At 34.5% G+C, this 14,390-nt stretch overlaps 1 protein-coding gene across 2 annotated transcripts in view; it reads left to right on the top strand.

Moving 5' to 3' along the window:
- Positions 1 to 2,733: 2,733 nt before the first annotated feature.
- Positions 2,734 to 14,390, top strand: part of LOC148083076 (ankyrin repeat and IBR domain-containing protein 1-like) — a 56,632-nt gene continuing 44,975 nt past the window's right edge. For both annotated transcript variants that reach the window (XR_015710720.1, XM_087786214.1), the window contains exons 1-2: positions 2,734 to 2,930; positions 13,157 to 13,459. Coding sequence is in view for 1 of the 2 variants with exons in the window: in XM_087786214.1 (XP_087642340.1) it covers positions 13,272 to 13,459 (188 nt within the window). In the remaining variant the exon portion in view is untranslated. The remainder of the gene's footprint in view (positions 2,931 to 13,156; positions 13,460 to 14,390) is intronic.

The raw sequence follows: 14,390 nt of genomic DNA, 5'->3' as shown, positions 1-14,390 counted from the left end.
TAAAGGGGCCGAATAATATTGCACGCCCCACTTTTCAGTTTTTTATTTGTTAAAAAAGCTTAAATTATCCAATAAATTTCGTTCCACTTCACGATTGTGTCCCACTTGTTGTTGATTCTTGACAAAAAATTAAAATTTTATATCTTTATGTTTGAAGCCTGAAATGTGGCGAAATGTTGAAAGGTTCAAGGGGGCCGAATACTTTCGCAAGGCACTGTATATATATATATTATATTTAAATGGATTAAAACATCTTCTCAAATATCAGAATGCTTCCAGACGTCTTCCATAGTTCACAAAAAAATAAGTTCACAAACCATCCCAAAAAAAAAAAACAGTAGCTTAAATTACTTGTATTTTCATTTCACTCATAGTTTTTTTTTAAATTGTTTAAAAGTTCATTTTTTAAACTGTATTTTTTTTTTAATAATACAGTTTGTAAAGAAGAAACAGGTTCATTAGATTTACTTAAAACTTGTGCTGATGTATCACAAATACTATTATTACTACTAGAACTGCTATACTATATTTATTATGTTTTTCTGCACGAGCTCTTTCAAAAACGTGACCCGGAAGAGGATCATCGTTTCCTGTGTACGAAGAAATATTAAAAAAAAACAAAAAAAAAACGAAAACGAGGTTTGGGCGCCATCTAGCGGTTTTATTAGAAACTGGTCTGAACTTTCTGAACAAGAAAATATTTAGATTTAAAAAAAGACACTATTGAAATATTATCATTAAGGCTTAATGTCTTTATTTTATAATTATTTATTTTGTCAGATAATAGTTTTTCTAACCGTGTCGTTAATTACATAATGTTATAAATCATAATAATGTATATATTATATATTATTATTATATTATATTATTATATATATATATATATTGGAAAAAAAAAGATTTCCCGAAGGAGACCTCCTGAGGGATCAATAAAGTTCTACCTATTAATCAGCTAATAATGCAAGTAGTAATTCATATAAAAGGTTGTGTTTTTGTGTATTGTTTTGCAAATAAACCTGATGGTTTTAGTTTTCATCGCATTAGGATTTATGTGGATGTTGTTGTATCAAGTATTGTAAATACACTTATAAAATAATAATTGTTGATGATTGAAAAAAACCTTTGCTCAAAGGATCAGGCCTAGTTACGGGATTTATTAATCAATGCCATATAATATCTCGCGATAAATACATCTAAAAGTAATAAACAAGATAAAAGCTAAAAAATAAATAACAAGAAAATACACAGTTTGCTCAGGAATGTTTTATTAAAGTCTTGAAAACATTGTAAACAACGATGAACATATAGAAAAAATGAAATCGTAAAAGGTTAACAAGTAAGGAGAAATATTACACAAGTGCATAAAAGTAAAATATTGTGTATTATAAAAAGACACATTCTAGAAGATAATTGTATCTTATTTCAATATCAATGACACACAGGGGAAGATACTTTCTTAACCTTTATATTATATATTTATCATTCTGTTGTTCATTTCATAACCACTTTACTTATTTAATGATTTCATTTCCATTAAACATCTATTTTTTTGTATTTAATTATTACTTTTCTATGCATTTGTTTATTTTAATTAGATTATTTTATAATGTATCCACCACAATAATAAAGTGTTGTTTTATCAATTCTGGTAATGAACGTGTTCAGATCCTGATCCAGATTATGATTTATTTAGGATTATTTAATCAATGTACCAAATTATTATTATTGTAGTTTCAGAATCAGAATAAGAAAACATTCTATGACAGTATCGTAAAAACAACACAGGATTTAAAATTGAATTAATGAAATAAAATGTAATAAATAAATGAAAATATTATTCATTCAATCTTATAACAATAAGTAAATTGTGCACTTAGTTTGGCGTGAAAACTATAAATAATCCGATTACACCAACATTAATTATAATTGAAAATCAAACGATGAGATTCCTGATGTATTTAACTCGTTTTGTAGTTCAACAATGATTTAATAATCATTTTCAAATTTAACATAATGTCATCATAAATATTTGTATTCAGGTAGTTTAATAGCAACTTTTGACACATTAGAACACAATTCCTCATGTATATTTACTTTAATGTTGGATATTATTAAATCCTTAATTGCTTTATTATCTATTTTTGTTTTAAATAAATATAAGATTAAGTGTATATTGAAGTTGATGGATTGATTGATTCACCTTTATTCTTCTCACATTTTGGAATTATCACAGCAGTTCACAAAAAAAAGATTAAACATACTTAAACATTATATAAAGACAAGCAGTACACATGTCTAAAAATATAAATTACAATAGTAAATTAAGTAAGTAAGTAATTTATATTTGTATAGCGCTTTCCCAGACCAAAACACTTAAACAATCAAAACAATACTCAATAAAATATATATTTAAAAAAAACAAGATATCACTGAGCTCCAGAAAATCAAGGAAAAGCCTGAACAAATAAAAATGTCTTAAGATGTTTGTTAGTTGAAAAATAAACAAAATGAACAAAATAAAATAATAATGAAATCAATAACGTAAAAAAAATGCTCTCCCTTTCCTCCTCGAAAACCTGAACATGTTCCATATAAATCAAGTTAAAATACAGTTTTACACGTTTTTACTTCATGACTCATAAACTCGCGTCTCCAAGTCGACAAGCCGGAAGTCCAGAACGAGCAGCCAATCGGGCGGCGGCGCTCGGCTCCACGCATGCGCAGTGGCGCCGCCCCTGCCAGGGCAGCAACCAGCCCAGCGAGCTCCTCAGAGCAGCCGCAGATCCAGTCTCTCCTGCGGCGTCCGCGAGTCTCCGCCGCACAGAGACGATGGTCCAGCGCGACGGCAGCCGTTGTCTCGGATGACAGCGATGTCCCGCGAACCCCGGAGACCCCCGAACATACGAGCGACGAGCCAGCGAAGCGAGAGAGTGAGTAGAAGAAACAAAACAACAACAACAGCGTCGCCTCTGGTGGTAGCAGCGAAGCTAACACTGTTAGCATTGACATCCAGAACAAAACCCTTCTTCTCGGCTGGACGTGTGTCCGTCATGAAGGCTCCTCCGCCGGGTCCAGAGGGGGCAGGAACAAAGGGGCAGGAACGGAGGGCCTCGTGGACACAAGTGTGTGCTTCAAGTGTTTGTTTAGCTCCAGGTCCTGCTGACACCTTTAAACACGCCTCGAGGCTTCACGGTTGTCCAGGGAGGCGGGTTCTGGTTCTGTGGGTCCAACTGTCCCGGGAGTCATGGCAACCACACGCTGGACCTGGAGAGAGGTCCAGGACTCATGGGGGAGAGGGAGGAACTTCTGCCGGGAAGGAGGAAGATGTTCTTTATCTCGTGTTGATATGGCCTTGAGTTATGGTTTGAGTTTGAAAGATTCACTTCCTGACGATCATCATGTAGAGAATGTTCTTCAAGTAACTTCTCATCATGACCATGTTTTACACTTTAGTACTTTATAAAGTTGCTCTGAAATCTGGACGAACGAGAGGTTACGAGAGTATTATGACGTAATAATGGCTTCACTCCTCCTCCAGCTGTGATCACGCTTTGTTTATACAATGAGTCCCTTGGAGGCGGAGATGTCGGTGACAAACCTCCACGCTTTGACCAATCACAGCAGAGCGGGTGTGGCTATGGTCAACAAGATTTAATCTCCAGAAAAACAAAGTGTTTTTAGCGGGCGGAGCTTAAGATCCTTTTCTAATGTTAATGTTTCAATGAAAACATTTTTGTACAAACACACACTGATGATACAATAGAGTCACATATCACAACAACACACACACTGATGATACAATAGAGTCACACATCACAACAACACACACACTGATGATACAATAGAGTCACATATCACAACAACACACACACTGATGCTACAATAGAGTCACATATCACAACAACACACACACACTGATGATACAATAGAGTCACACATCACAACATCACACACACTGATGATACAATAGAGTCACATATCACAACAACACACACACACACACTGATGATACAATAAAGTCACACATCACAACAACACACACACACTGATGATACAATAGAGTCACACATCACAACAACACACACACACTGATGATACAATAGAGTCACACATCACAACACACACACACACTGATGATACAATAGAGTCACACATCACAACAACAACACACACACTGATGATACAATAGAGTCACACATCACAACAACACACACACACTGATGATACAATAGAGTCACACATCACAACACACACACACACACTGATGATACAATAGAGTCACACATCACAACAACACACACACACTGATGATACAATAGAGTCACACATCACAACAACACACACACACTGATGATACAATAGAGTCACACATCACAACACACACACACACTGATGATACAATAGAGTCACACATCACAACAACAACACACACACTGATGATACAATAGAGTCACACATCACAACAACACACACGCACACTGATGATACAATAGAGTCACACATCACAACACACACACACACTGATGATACAATAGAGTCACACATCACAACAACACACACACACTGATGATACAATAGAGTCCAGTACTTGACTCTGGTGTTGTGATAATGTAGTAACAAGGATATATGTGTAGTATTGTCCAGTACTCGACTCTGGTGTTGTGATCGTGTAGTAACAAGTATATATGTGTAGTATTGTGGAGTACTTGACTCTGGTGTTGTGATAGTGTAGTAACAAGGATATATGTGTAGTATTGTCCAGTACTCGACTCTGGTGTTGTGATAGTGTAGTAACAAGTATATATGTGTAGTATTGTCCAGTACTTGACTCTGGTGTTGTAGTATTCAAAGACCACATGACTCGAAGCCGTAACTACTTTCATTGGTTTTGGTTTTCAAACCAAAATATGACATCAGAAACATCAGCTTTGAAAGGAGTCCACTGTATCCTCTCGTCCTCAGTCATCGCCAGGATTTCATTGTTCCTTTAGCTATGTAGAGAGTATTAAACTTCAAAACATGAACAAACTAATTTTTAACATGAATAACAAAAAAGAACAATATTTTTTAACTTTAAACACACATTGAAATATAAACCATTACAAACAAGGATACAATAAAGTACTATTGAAGCCTAAACATAAGTTGATACAGTTCTGTTGAATATAAATACAAGATCATAAAAAGTGTTTCAGTTCATCTCTAGACCTCTAGACAGTCTAGTCAGACTGACTCTCCTCATGGTCCTGGTTCAGTTTGGAGATGAAAGACAACGTTAACATGGTGGACTCAGAGATCCAGCTCAGAGTTCTACCCTCGTCCGTGTGGACCGATGCCTGGTCCTGGTCCTGGTCCATCGTGAGACCTGGTCCTGGTCCATCGTGAGACCTGGTCCTGGTCCATCGTGAGGCTCATGTTCAACTTCACGCATCGACGTCGAAGCTTCATCGACCGAGAAACTGTCGTCCAGCAACATGTTGTTAAAAGTCTCATGGATTGAGCGTCACAGGCATCCAGACCTGATCCTGGGATCTGGTCTCAATGAAGGTCTTCACTAACTGTGGATCTCAAGTGTTCTCTTCGTGATGGTCTCAACTTGTCCCTCAACACCTCCTTCACACGGTTCACTTCCGATAATGGATCCGTTTCTTTCTTATTTAGAAAAAAATCCAAATAAGACAATTATTTACAAATGACAGTTTTTATTCAAACGAAAGGGAATTAATTGATTTAAAGTATTTGGTGAACTCGGCAGGACTTGGTCCGCCTCCTGGTTTTATTAAGTTATCTTTTGTTAATATGATCAATGAAGTCACTCGCTTTAAAGTAATTTGTAAGTAAAGTTTATTGGTAAAGGTCTTTCTAGACCAGGGTCACAAAGTACTTTAACAAACAAAAAGAATACACAGTTAAAACTATAAAAGGTCAAGACACATAAGACAAACACACGAGTCCCAGAAAATCAGGGATATTGTGTAAATGATGTTTTAAACTTTCATTTCTCTGGGAGGTTTCAGCTCCATCTGAAAATCCACCGATGTTTTTCTAATTGACACTGTAACCACGACTACTGTACTTTTATTGGTCCAGCTGGACTGTGTGTTTTCTTCTTGTCGTCTTTTTGTGACGTGTGTTGCTGTCATTCTCGTCCTCGTGACGCGGATCTCGATCTGGGTTTGAAGCAGGTCAACAGGAGGGTTCCAGAACGTGACCCCTGTTGGTGAACGAGGGAAGCGCAGGAGACGGATTTTGAGAAGGTTGACCCGGTGGAGGAACTTCTCAGTTCCAGCCTGTAGGAGCAGGTGTTACATCAGGGTAACAGCCGTGAGTGACTTCTCAGTTTAAACAATTAGAATTACATCGTCACCGTTTCTGAAGGAAAGATTTACTTTACCTCGGTTTTTAAAGTTCCTACTTGTGCCTCTTAGATCTGCACGATATATAGAAAAAATAGCGATTTACATATGGAAAACATGTGAGATAATTTATAATTTTTTATTGTATAAATCAATCATTTCTTAAATGCTCACTTCGACCAATCAGTGTCACGTTCTGTAAAGTTGTCAATTTGTACTTCTATGTCTCGTTGTTGTTTACGTCTCCGTCCGTCTGTGAACTGTGCAGCTTGTTAGGCTCGGTTGCTATGGCGATGGAAGTAATGCTAACTTGTGATCTAGTCAAACACTAGTGATCTAGTCAAACACTAGTGATCCAGTGAAGTAATACTAACTTATGATCTAGTCAAACACTAGTGATCCAGTGAAGTAATACTAACTTATGATCTAGTCAAACACTAGTGATCCAGTGAAGTAATACTAATTTATGATCTAGTCAAACACTAGTGATCCAGTGAAGTAATACTAACTTGTGATCTAGTCAAACACTAGTGATCCAGTGAAGTAATACTAACTTGTGATCTAGTCAAACACTAGTGATCCAGTGAAGTAATACTAACTTATGATCTAGTCAAACACTAGTGATCCAGTGAAGTAATACTAACTTATGATCTAGTCAAACACTAGTGATCCAGTGAAGTAATACTAACTTATGATCTAGTCAAACACTAGTGATCCAGTGAAGTAATACTAATTTATGATCTAGTCAAACACTAGTGATCCAGTGAAGTAATACTAACTTGTGATCTAGTCAAACACTAGTGATCCAGTGAAGTAATGCTAACTTGTGATCTAGTCAAACACTAGTGATCCAGTGAAGTAATACTAACTTATGATCTAGTCAAACACTAGTGATCCAGTGAAGTAATACTAACTTGTGATCTAGTCAAACACTAGTGATCCAGTGAAGTAATACTAACTTATGATCTAGTCAAACACTAGTGATCCAGTGAAGTAATACTAACTTGTGATCTAGTCAAACACTAGTGATCCAGTGAAGTAATACTAACTTATGATCTAGTCAAACACTAGTGATCCAGTGAAGTAATACTAACTTATGATCTAGTCAAACACTTGTGATCCAGTGAAGTAATACTAACTTATGATCTAGTCAAACACTAGTGATCCAGTGAAGTAATACTAACTTGTGATCTAGTCAAACACTAGTGATCCAGTCACTCGTCTCTTTCAACCTCCTTTGTTAAAGCAACATATTGTAAGAACTTTTCATCTCGTCTCAGTTGTTTTCTTAGAAGATCGTGAACTTCTAAACAAACCTGTCCATCTTCACCGTATGCTAACGAGCTAAGTTGTTAGCGTCATTTATAAAGTGTTATGTGTGCGTCTTCACCGTATGCTAACGAGCTAAGTTGTTAGCGTCATTTATAAAGTGTTACGTGTGCGTCTTCACCGTATGCTAACGAGCTAAGTTGTTAGCGTCATTTATAAAGTGTTATGTGTGCGTCTTCACCGTATGCTAACGAGCTAAGTTGTTAGCGTCATTTATAAAGTGTTACGTGTGCGTCTTCACCGTATGCTAACGAGCTAAGTTGTTAGCGTCATTTATAAAGTGTTATGTGTGCGTGTACAAAGATTTATTATTGATTTATTGATATCACGACGCGCCGGCGGCTCCTCTCTGATGTCGCTCAGTTTGGCGGGAAACTTATAACTGAGCGTTATAAGAGATATTTTTCTACCATCATGTCGACACCGAAGCGTTGAAATAAACAAAAGGGAAATATCATTGTTTTCCTTCTTAACCCCCGGACCTACACTACTGTGCTCATTTTTGGGTGAAAGAAAAAAAATCGCATTAATATCGTAATTCAAGACACTAATATAATATCGCCCTTATCTACAATATCGTGCAGCCCAGAGTGGATGAAGTGCGATGGAAATAAAAGTCAGACTGACCCATTAACCGATCGTACCCGCACCAACCACATGGAGGTGGTCTTCACGGTGCAGCCGGAGCACCAGAGAAGATCTGTGACCACGAGCTTCGTCTCCGTCTGTCTCTCTGTATTTTCCCGTCACTGAGGAGCCAGTTATTCAAGTGTCTGGACTGACTGGACAACTGTAGCTGCTGCTGCTAAAAGAGGCTCTTTGTGGAGCCAGACAGATGGTGTGTGTGTGTGTGTGTGTGTGTGTGTGTGTGTGTGTGTGTGTGTGTGTGTGTGTGTGTGTGTGTGTGTGTGTGTCGCGGACGGAAGGATGAGGAAATGAAGCAAATGTTGATGATTTGGTCAATATGTGAGTCTTCCAGATACATTTCTTTAAAGCAATAAAACAAACATTGTTATTAACCAGCATCGACGTAAACAACTTCCGTATCCTGTACAATACTACGCATATATACTTGTTACTACACTATCACAACACCAGAGTCAAGTACTGGACAATACTACGCATATATACTTGTTAATACACTATCCCAACACCAGAGTCAAGTACTGGACAATACTACACATATATACTTGTTACTACACTATCACAACACCAGAGTCAAGTACTGGACAATACTACGCATATATACTTGTTAATACACTATCCCAACACCAGAGTCAAGTACTGGACAATACTACACATATATACTTGTTACTACACTATCACAACACCAGAGTCAAGTACTGGACAATACTACACATATATACTTGTTACTACACTATCACAACACCAGAGTCAAGTACTGGACAATACTACACATATATACTTGTTACTACACTATCACAACACCAAAGTCAAGTACTGGACAATACTACACATATATACTTGTTACTACACTATCACAACACCAGAGTCAAGTACTGGACAATACTACACATATATACTTGTTACTACACTATCACAACACCAGAGTCAAGTACTGGACAATACTACACATATATACTTGTTACTACACTATCACAACACCAGAGTCAAGTACTGGACAATACTACACATGTATTCTTGTTACTACACTATCACAACACCAGAGTCAAGTACTAGACAATACTACACATGTATTCTTGTTACTACACTATCACAACACCAGAGTCAAGTACTGGACAATACTACACATGTATTCTTGTTACTACACTATCACAACACCAGTGTCAAGTACTGGACAATACTACACATATATACTTGTTACTACACTATCACAACACCAATGTCAAGTACTGGACAATACTACACATATATACTTGTTACTACACTATCACAACACCAGAGTCAAGTACTGGACAATACTACACATATATCCTTGTTACTACACTATCACAACACCAGAGTCAAGTACTGGACAATACTACACATGTATTCTTGTTACTACACTATTACAACACCAGAGTCAAGTACTAGACAATACTACACATGTATTCTTGTTACTACACTATCACAACACCAGAGTCAAGTACTGGACAATACTACACATGTATTCTTGTTACTACACTATCACAACACCAGAGTCAAGTACTGGACAATACTACACATGTATTCTTGTTACTACACTATCACAACACCAGATTCAAGTACTGGACAATACTACACATATATCCTTGTTACTACACTATCACAACACCAGAGTCAAGTACTGGACAATACTACACATGTATTCTTGTTACTACACTATCACGATATATCATTATGTATTGTATCGTCATTCGCACATACCTGTTACTACAATACTGGGGCAAGTATACAATAAACTGAGATACTGTTAGAACAACTATATATATTTCATTTCTTTTAAACAATTTAATTGTAGGAAAATTGTCATCTTATAGTGAACACACAAGAAGATGACAAAGATGACGACACATGATCTATATTTGTACTACACAAGAAAAGACATACAAGCATTTGCAGGATTTGAATAATCTATAATATTTTCACTGTGAATATTTGTATGTTAATAGATAATTAATGTCCATTTATTCATATTGTGAAAAAAATGTTGCGATATTTAAAGTGTATCAATATTTTCTTACATCCCTAGTTTTAACCAGATGTGTAGAGAAGGTCACTTGTTCAAATCCCATGATGCATTGTTAATCTTTGATCTTCTCAGCACCTGACAATGTCCCATGATTCAGCGTTGAATACATTTGTACTGCATGTACTATGATGAGTCCGAGCCTCTCGATATCAAACATTAAATCCTTGTATTGTTCAGGGATCACAACTTCCACTTGTTTTTTACATTTTCAAAGTCATTCGTCTCCAGAACTTTCTTCCAGAGGGTTTGAAAGTCAACACGTCTGCATGAATCCTTCTTATTTGTCGTTTCTTTGTTTGAGATCCTGGAGGCGACGAAACTGGTTTGGACTATTTTGCTACATGTTGTCCAACTATATGAGACATATTTAAAGTAGCAGAGAGCCACTGTTTTAGTGCAACACATGCAGATTATTCAAGAGGAACTTGACCAACTCAAGCTTTACTGTCATCAGCTGACGAACAACATCAATGTCTTGTGTTATTACTCACGGATTGACCTATTTTTTCTATGGTCTGTTAGTTTATTCTTCTTGAAATAATGCAGCACAAGTGTTGGTGTGAGAAACGTATACTTAAATGTGTTTGATGATAATAAACATGGTCGACCTTATTACCTTATGTGGCCATGGCAGTAATTTTAGGAAAAATTCAGTATAAATGCAATAATAAAACAATTTTCAACTGTAATTAAACAATTTTCAACTATAATCAAACAATTTTCAACTGTAATTAAACAATTTTCAACTTTAATCAAACATTTTTCAACTGTAAACAAACAATTTTCAACTGTAATTAAACAATTTTCAACTATAATCAAACAATTTTCAACTATAATCAAACAATTTTCAACTGTAATTAAACAATTTTCAACTTTAATCAAACATTTTTCAACTGTAAACAAACAATTTTCAACTGTAATTAAACAATTTTCAACTATAATCAAACAATTTTCAACTATAATCAAACAATTTTCAACTATAATCAAACAATTTTCAACTGTAATCCAACAATTTTCAACTATAAACAAACATTTTTCAATTATAATCAAACAATTTTCAACTTTAATCAAACATTTTTCAACTATTAACAAACATTTTTCAACCGTAAACAAACAATTTTCAACTATAATCAAACAATTTTCAACTTTAATCAAACAATTTTCAACTATAATCAAACAATTTTCAACTATAATCAAACCATTTTCAACTATAATCAAACAATTTTCAACTATAATCAAACAATTTTCAACTATAATCAAACAATTTTCAACTATAATCAAACAATTTTCAACTATAATCAAACAATTTTCAACTATAATCAAACAATTTTCAACTTTAATTAAACAATTTTCAACTTTAATCAAACAATTTTCAACTTTAATCAAACAATTTTCAAATATAATCAAACAATTTTAAACTATAATCAAACAATTTTCAACTATAATCCAACAATTTTCAACTATAATCAAACAATTTTCAACTATAATCAAACAATTTTCAACTTTAATCAAACAATTTTCAACTTTAATCAAACAATTTTCAACTATAATCAAACAATTTTCAACTATAATCAAACAATTTTCAACTATAATCAAACAATTTTCAACTTTAATCAAACAATTTTCAACTATAATCAAACAATTTTCAACTATAATCAAACAATTTTCAACTATAATCAAACGATTTTCAACTTTAATCAAACAATTTTCAACTTTAATCAAACAATTTTCAACTTTAATCAAACAATTTTCAACTTTAATCAAACAATTTTCAACTATAATCAAACAATTTTCAACTATAATCAAACAATTTTCAACTATAATCAAACAATTTTCAACTATAATCAAACAATTTTCAACTATAATCAAACAATTTTCAACTATAATCAAACAATTTTCAACTATAATCAAACAATTTTCAACTTTAATTAAACAATTTTCAACTTTAATCAAACAATTTTCAACTTTAATCAAACAATTTTCAAATATAATCAAACAATTTTAAACTATAATCAAACAATTTTCAACTATAATCCAACAATTTTCAACTATAATCAAACAATTTTCAACTATAATCAAACAATTTTCAACTTTAATCAAACAATTTTCAACTATAATCAAACAATTTTCAACTATAATCAAACAATTTTCAACTTTAATCAAACAATTTTCAACTATAATCAAACAATTTTCAACTATAATCAAACAATTTTCAACTATAATCAAACAATTTTCAACTATAATCAAACAATTTTCTACTTTAATTAAACAATTTTCAACTTTAATCAAACAATTTTCAACTTTAATCAAACAATTTTCAACTATAATCAAACAATTTTCAACTATAAACAAACATTTTTCAATTATAATCAAACAATTTTCAACTTTAATCAAACATTTTTCAACTATTAACAAACATTTTTCAACCGTAAACAAACAATTTTCAACTATAAAAACACTATATTTTATACATTAAAGAATCAGAGAGAAAAACAGTTTTTATTTATATTTCTGCCTCCTTTTCATACTTTTCTATCTTACTGAACACAAGATTCACTTCATAGTTAAACGTATTTTATTTAGTTGTGAAAGAATTATTGACGCTTCATAACATTTACTTTATCCTTAAGTGTGTCATGTTATTAATGATATATTATCATTACCTACGTCATGTGACCATTTAAGTGATGTCACATGAACATGAACATCATGTGTGTCACTTGAGTCATGTAGTCTTGTACAGTGTTATCTTCTATCAAACGTTTCTTCTGTTCCTCAGGCGTGAAGGACACGAACATGTTGCTGTAGCTGGAGGTCCGTGTGGCTAGCAGCGGCGGCGCAGGACGGAATCTGCCGCGGATCGTTTAGGTTTGAACTCTTGACGGCTCACAATCATGGGCAACACGGCCACCAAGTTCAGGAAGGCACTGGTGAGCGGCGACGAGGTCCTGGCCTGCCAGCTGTACGAGGGCAACCCTCAGTTCAGAGACGGGTTCGATCCCAACGTGTCCTACGGAGAGCAATACCAGCACAACACGGCACTGCACTACGTCTGTCGCCACGCCATGACTCGTCTTCTCAGGTGATTTACTGTTTATACCGTTTACAGATGACTATGAGTGTGTGTTCAGAACCTGTTGATGCGTGTCACGATACATTGATACCATATATAGTAATAGTGTAGTAACAAGTGTATATGTGTAGTATTGTCCAGTACTTGATTCTGGTGTTGTGATAGTGTAGTAACAAGTATATATGTGTAGTATTGTCCAGTACTTGACTCTGGTGTTGTAGTATTTAAAGACCACATGACTCGAAGCCGTAACTACTTTCATTGGTTTTGGTTTTCAAACCAAAATATGACATCAGAAACATCAGCTTTGAAAGGAGTCCACTGTATCCTCTCGTCCTCAGTCATCGCCAGGATTTCATTGTTCCTTTAGCTATGTAGAGAGTATTAAACTTCGAAACATGAATAAACTAATTTTTAACATGAATAACAAAAAAGAACAATATTTTTTAACTTTAAACACACATTGAAATATAAACCATTACAAACAAGGATACAATAAAGTACTATTGAAGCCTAAACATAAGTTGATACAGTTCTGTTGAATATAAATACAAGATCATAAAAATTGTCCAGTACTTGATTCTGGTGTTGTGATAGTGTAGTAACAAGTATATATGTGTAGTATTGTCCAGTACTTGACTCTGGTGTTGTGATAGTGTAGTAACATGTATATATGTGTAGTATTGTCCAGTACTTGACTCTGGTGTTGTGATAGTGTAGTAACAAGTATATATGTGTAGTATTGTCCAGTACTTGACTCTGGTGTTGTGATAGTGTAGTAACAAGTATATATGTGTAGTATTGTCCAGTACTTGATTCTGGTGTTGTGATAGTGTAGTAACATGTATATATGTGTAGTATTGTCCAGTACTTGACTCTGGTGTTGTGATAGTGTAGTAACAAGTTTATATGTGTAGTATTGTCCAGTACTTGACTCTGG

This window comes from Callionymus lyra, chromosome 3 (genome assembly GCF_982586985.1).
Source record: "Callionymus lyra chromosome 3, fCalLyr1.hap1.1, whole genome shotgun sequence".
Classification (NCBI taxonomy): Eukaryota; Metazoa; Chordata; class Actinopteri; order Syngnathiformes; family Callionymidae; genus Callionymus; species Callionymus lyra.
This window is presented reverse-complemented; position numbering and strand designations above follow the sequence as displayed.